This window comes from Myotis brandtii, unplaced genomic scaffold (assembly GCF_000412655.1).
Source record: "Myotis brandtii unplaced genomic scaffold, ASM41265v1 scaffold97, whole genome shotgun sequence".
NCBI lineage: Eukaryota > Metazoa > Chordata > Mammalia > Chiroptera > Vespertilionidae > Myotis > Myotis brandtii.
In genome coordinates this window covers 1,118,234-1,124,353 of record NW_005372020.1, presented here as the reverse complement: position 1 = coordinate 1,124,353, position 6,120 = coordinate 1,118,234, and the positions used below count along the sequence as shown (strand labels likewise).

General features: G+C 54.6%; 1 protein-coding gene across 1 annotated transcript in view; it reads left to right on the top strand.

The window, feature by feature from the left end:
• DDX55 (DEAD (Asp-Glu-Ala-Asp) box polypeptide 55) overlaps window positions 1-6,120 on the top strand; it is a 9,997-nt gene that overhangs the window by 1,042 nt on the left and 2,835 nt on the right. The window contains exons 2-9 of the mRNA XM_005886318.2: window positions 29-115; window positions 861-952; window positions 1,030-1,092; window positions 1,672-1,821; window positions 2,525-2,714; window positions 3,621-3,703; window positions 5,091-5,222; window positions 5,572-5,664. Of these exons, the coding sequence (XP_005886380.1) occupies window positions 29-115; window positions 861-952; window positions 1,030-1,092; window positions 1,672-1,821; window positions 2,525-2,714; window positions 3,621-3,703; window positions 5,091-5,222; window positions 5,572-5,664 (890 nt within the window). The remainder of the gene's footprint in view (window positions 1-28; window positions 116-860; window positions 953-1,029; window positions 1,093-1,671; window positions 1,822-2,524; window positions 2,715-3,620; window positions 3,704-5,090; window positions 5,223-5,571; window positions 5,665-6,120) is intronic.

Below are 6,120 nucleotides of genomic sequence, written 5' to 3'. Positions count from 1 at the left end.
AGCCGACCACGCCCTTGTCCCCCCGCAGGTCACGGGCAGCGGGAAGACCCTCGCCTTCGTCATCCCCATCCTGGAGATCCTCCTGCGGAGGGAGGAGCCGCTGAAGAGGAGTCAGGTGAGGCGGCCCCGGGCCGCGCACAGTTGGCTGGGAAGCTGGTCAGATGCTCAAACAGCAAACGGGAGTGAAGTCTGTTCTCGTTGTGCGCGGATCCTGCCTCTGGGCGGGTCTGCACCGGAGACTGATCTGCAGCCCCCACCGCTCTCCCTCTGCCCCCCGGCCGGTGGGAGCAGCCCACGGGGTTGAACAGGAGACACTCCGCCTTCCCGGTTCCGGTTCCGCCTGAGGCCCCCTTACTGCTGTGATGTTTCCATTTCTGTGGGTGACCTCGCTGTTAGACCGCCCCCCCTTCCCGCTCGCGCGCCTTATGGAGAAAGTGTGTTAGACAAGCCGCCTTCAGGTGGAGGGACGTGCTGGTGGCTGAGTTCAATGTCAGTGAGTTAAGAGGACATTTTAAATCGTCGTCTTTAAACAGAAACCTAAGCCAAACCTCTATTGATTGGTGGATGCAAAGGGGACCCGAGGCTCCTAGGAACCTCACCCCAAAATGCCCCCAGGAGCACTGGTTCAGTATTGGCTGGTTCAGAGTTTGTGGCACTTGAAGGCAGCGGTTGCCAACCTCTCAGACCTCACCGACCACCAGTGGCCCGCGGACCCCCTCTTGGCTGCCACAGCTGCCGAGAACATGAGGATGGGCTGAGTGAAAGTAGTGGACGTGCACTGGGACCAGGGCTGCTCACAAGCCCAGGCAGTGAGGTGGAGGGTCCGGGTGCACTGCTCATCGCGCCTCCCGCCCCCGCAGGTTGGAGCCATAATCATCACACCCACCCGAGAGCTGGCTGTTCAGATAGATGAGGTCCTGTCGCATTTCACGAAGTCCTTCCCGCAGTTCAGGTAAAGGGGATGCAGGGTCCCTGTTGGCCACGGGCCGGACTGTGCCTGGCCTGCTCAGGACCTGTTTCCTGTTTCAGCCAGATTCTCTGGATCGGAGGCAGGAATCCCGGAGAAGATGTCTCGAGGTTTAAGGAACACGGGTACGTTTCCTCGCCGCTGCTCGGTTCTTTGCTTGCTCTTGGCCCTGAACCCAGGAGGAATGGATGCATGATCTCAGCTTAACCGGGAACTCCCCTCCCAACAAGGTGTTTCCTCCAGGCCAGTCTCCCTTTTTACTCTCTGGCTCCTTCCTTTCAGCCCTCCTGAACCCTTCCTCCAGCGAGCCTTACCCCTGCAGGAGCAGGGACGTGTGGGCTGTGGCCCCCCCAGCTCTCCCCAGTGACTGCACAGGGCTCAGGGCCCTGCTTTGGTCACTCTGGGCTCTCTAAGTGGCCTCATCCCTCCTGGTGGTTTCTGACCTCGCCCTGAGCCCCAGGTCCGCACACATCCACTCGTCTGCCTGCATCTCCCTGGCTTCTCACAGCGGTTGCAGACACGTCTAAAATGGGGGCTTGGGATTTCCACCTGCACGTCACCTGGAGTTCCCCGTTCATCTGTCCTCCCGCTCACCTGTCTCCTTTCTCTCCACTGGGATCTAGGTGACCTTTTTGGGGGTCGGATATAAAATGTGTTTGGAATTACACATTACCCCCAAGATCATGTTAACTTTGTTTTCCAAGTGGGAACATCATTGTGGCGACGCCAGGCCGCTTGGAGGACATGTTCCGGAGGAAGGCCGAGGGCTTGGACCTGGTCAGCTGCGTGAGGTCCCTGGATGTCCTGGTGTTGGATGAGGCAGACAGACTTCTGGACATGGGGTTCGAGGCCAGGTACTGGATTTCGGACTCGATTGGACACATGAATTTCACAGCATTAGATTGTTTGCTCCCTCAAATTTTACCCCACAATATAAACTCCAGTTCTTCATCTTTTGAAATTTTACTTCTTTTTTCCTTAATCCTCACCCGAGGATATGTTGAGAGAGAGAAAGAGAAAGAGAGAAAGAAACATCGATAGGTTGCCTCTTAATGTGCCCTGACCAGGAATCGAACCCTCAACCTTTTTGTGTACAGGATGGTGCTCCTACCACCTGAACCTCCTGGCCAGGGCCCAATTCTTCATCTTAAGATGCATTTCCCTTCATGGTTTCTTTTAAAGTGTGTGTGTGTGTGTGTGTTAATAAACAGCTCAATTGGGATCTGAGTCCTATGTCATACAATTCAACCATTTAATATGTGCAGTTCACTGGTTTTTAGTCTTAAAAAGTTTGTCTTAATTTCACTTTCTTTGAACTGCCCCATTTTGTGAAAGCACAATTATGTGCTTATATAGAGAAACTGGAAAAGTGGGAACATAAAGAAGAAATAAAAGGCACTCATCACCTCACCTCTCAGTAACATTTGCTGTAAATACTGCGATAGTTTCTCTTTCAGTCTTTTCCAAGTTTAGTATAACGTAATGTTTAGTATCCTCATGTAATGTTTGCTGGTTATGCCGATAAATTAGGGGTTCTGTTTGCACCCTTTTTTCCAGCATAAACAGCATCCTGGGGTTTTTGCCCAAGCAGAGGAGAACGGGCCTGTTCTCGGCCACCCAGACGCAGGAGGTGGAGAACCTGGTGCGAGCAGGCCTGCGGAACCCCGTGCGCATCTCTGTGAAGGAGAAGGGCGTGGCGGCCAGCAGCACCCAGAAGACCCCCTCGCGCCTGGAGAACCACTACATGGTGAGCCCTTGGGATGCTCGCGAGTCCGGGCGGCTCGGCACAGTGGTGCCTGGGGTTTCCGTGCGGCCCAGTGACGGTACTCAGTGCCGGGGTGTGTACTTGAGTTTGCTAAGGGGCAGATCTTAAGGGTTCTCACAGAAAACCAAGGTAACCATGTGGTGTGATAGGTAATGTTAGTTTTTTTTTAAAATATGTTTTATTGAATTTAGAGAAGAAGGGAGAGGGAGAGAAAGATAAAAACATTGATGAGAGAGAAACATTGATTGGCTGCCTCCTGCAAGCCTCCTACTGGGGATTAAGCCCACAACCTGGGCTTGTGGCCTGACCGGGAATCCAACCAGTAAACTCTTGGTTCAGAGGTTGACACTCAACCAGTGAGCCACACCTGGCCGGGCAGCAGCCAGGCAGTTACCTTGATTGTGGCCATTGTTTCACACTCATCTTATACGTGTATCAAGTCATCACACTGTACACCTTAAATACGTGCAGCTTTATCTGCCAGCCAGTTACATCGCAGTAAAGCCGGGGAATAAAACACGTGCCCTGGCCGGGCAGCAGCCAGGCAGTTACCTTGATTGTGGTCATTGTTTCACACTCATCTTATCTAGTCATCACACTGTACACCTTAAATACGTGCAGTTTTATCTGCCAGCCAGTTCCATCGCAGCAAAGCCGGGGAAGTAAAACATGTGCTCTCCGCTAAAGCAGGGTGCTGACAAGACTTCACTTTTTTTACTTGAACTGCGTTCAGTGAGCTGGGCAGCCTGGTGGACGTTCTGGCGAACGTGTCCTGTGTGTGCGGGAAACCAGGCCCTTAAAGTTAAGGCTGAAACGCAGCATCGCTACGGGGATTAGTGTCGTCAGTGCATCTGTGTTTATTTTACTCGTCTTCCTTTTACGTTGCAGGTGTGTAAGGCAGATGAGAAGTTTAATCAGCTGGTCCATTTCCTTCGCAATCATAAGCAGGAAAAGCACCTGGTCTTCTTCAGGTAACGCTTCCGGGCTCTGAGGCGGGTCTGGGGTTCAGTCACACCAGGCGCCCTGGTGCTCCCGGCCCTCGGGTTGGCGTTCTCCGTTAGGACGCTTCTCAGCTCGGAATGCTTTTGGCTGCAAATAACTGAAAACCCAGCTCCTGTAGATCGTAGTCCCGAGGAAGCAGGTCCTGCTGCTCTGTGTCCCGCAGCGTCAGGTCCGTGTTTCTGCAGTTGTCACGGCTATATTGACCCCCAGCTGAGAAATACAGCCTGGTACTCGCACGCGCACACGCACACGCACACACACACAACAAAGACTTCAGGAGGCACAGATGGCGTTCAGGATCTCACTGCTTGTGTCCCCTGGTTGGCTGCAAATAACTGAAAACCCAGCTCCTGTAGATCGCAGTCCCGAGGAAGCAGGTCCTGCTGCTCTGTGTCCTGCAGGGTCAGGTCCGTGTTTCTGCAGTTGTCACGGCTGTATTGACCCCCAGCTGAGAAATACAGCCTGGTACTCACACACACATGCGCGCACACGCACACAACAAAGACTTCAGGAGGCACAGATTGCGCTCAGGATCTCACTGCTTGTGTGTCCTGGCGTGACTTATGGGGACAGAGTGAGGCAGTCACTGAGCCAGGCCTTGGAGAGGAGGTCTAAGTGGCAGGAGGGAGCCGGTGGGACCTGCAGCCTGGTGCGGTGGGAGAGCCCTGGGGAAGGAAGACCTCGGCTCAGGCTCTGCCCTCCCGCCCATGGCCGCTCCCTAAGCTTCAGGCCCCTTACCGGCACCAGGTGTGACGTCACGTTGGAGCCCTTCCCAATGAAAGGCGGCGTGGGTGAACTTCATTAGCGGGGCCCTGCAGAGGGAGCTCACAGACTCCCAAAGCTGGATGCCCAGCCGTTGGGAAGATGGTCGGGGAGCCCCAGAGAGCTGCATGGCCATCCCTCTCGGGCACCCTCACTGCGATGTCCTGGGGTGACTTGGCGCCCAGACCAGATACCTCGGGTGGATCTGCTTGGGGGGACCTGGCTTAACCTGCTGAGCCTGGGAGTCAGTGATGGGGGAGAAGCCAGTCCCCAGAGGGGAAGCAGGAGCGTTTGGAAATCTCGTGAAACTTCATATTTAAGATGTCATTGCTTTTGTTATGAAAGACGACTTCAGTTTAAGCTGTTTCTCAGGGGCCAGGGGGCCCCGTTGCTGCTGCATCATCTCAGGCGTGGGCATGTGTCCTGGGGGTTCTAGCTCATGCTTGAGGGGAGTTGGTCGGCAGAGAGGGTTGGGGATTTGGAGCTTAGCTGTGGACACGCACAGCCGTCTGCCTTCTCCCGGAGGGCGGGTGTCACTGCATCTGGTTGTAGGGGACCAATGGCCCACGCCTGAGCCTTTGGTCCCCCTCGCAGCACCTGTGCCTGCGTGGAATACTATGGCAAGGCCCTGGAGGCGCTGGTGAAGGGCGTGGACATCATGTGCCTTCACGGGAAGATGAAGTTCAAGCGCAACAAGATCTTCATGGGCTTCCGCAAGCTGCAGAGGTGGGCCTGGCGGGGACGGCGCGTCTCCAGCCGCCGCATGTCCCTCTCCCTTTGATGCTCCATGGGTGTAGTTTATTTCCCTGCTGGCGCCCCCATCCCGTTCCCTGTTATCGTGTCCTCTCTGTGCAGATGCGCACCTGTCCCTCTGTCCTGGCCCAACAGACTTTGCTGTGCCGACTTCCTCAGCCAGCTGTTGGCTTCCCTGAGAGGTTGTAAGCTCAGAACAGGGACCTGCATGTCGTGGTCACTGTGAGATCCCAGAACCTGTCCCGTTGTCCTCACTGAGACGTAAAGGCGCTGGCGATGGAAGTGCGGCATCCCGCTCACCACGCGCTGTCTCCCTTTCCAGCGGGGTCTTGGTGTGCACCGACGTGATGGCCCGCGGCATAGACATCCCCGAGGTGAACTGGGTGTTGCAGTACGACCCCCCCAGCAGTGCCAGGTACTGCACGACCGAACGCTGCCCTCCGCCTAGGAATCGCCTAGAAATGGGAGTCTCGGGGCAGATAAAATGACGAGTTGAAAGTGATTTTAAACAGCAAAAATAGGCGAGTGGGTGTGTCATGGCTCTCTCGTAGTGATACCATGTTTTGCAACAAATTCCTGCAGAAATGGACATGGTAACATGTTTAACCCTCGACCCCCCCAGCAGTGCCAGGTACTGCACGACCGAACGCTGCCCTCCGCCTAGGAATTGCCTAGAAATGGGAGTCTCGGGGCAGATAAAATGACGAGTTGAAAGTGATTTTAAACATCAAAAATAGGCCAGTGGGCACGTCATGGCTCTCTCGTAGTGATACCATGTTTTGTAGCAATGAAGGGCATTTTCAAATGCTTTTTTACAAATTCCTGCAGAAATGGACATGATAACATGTTTAACCCTTTGAGTGCCGGGGAG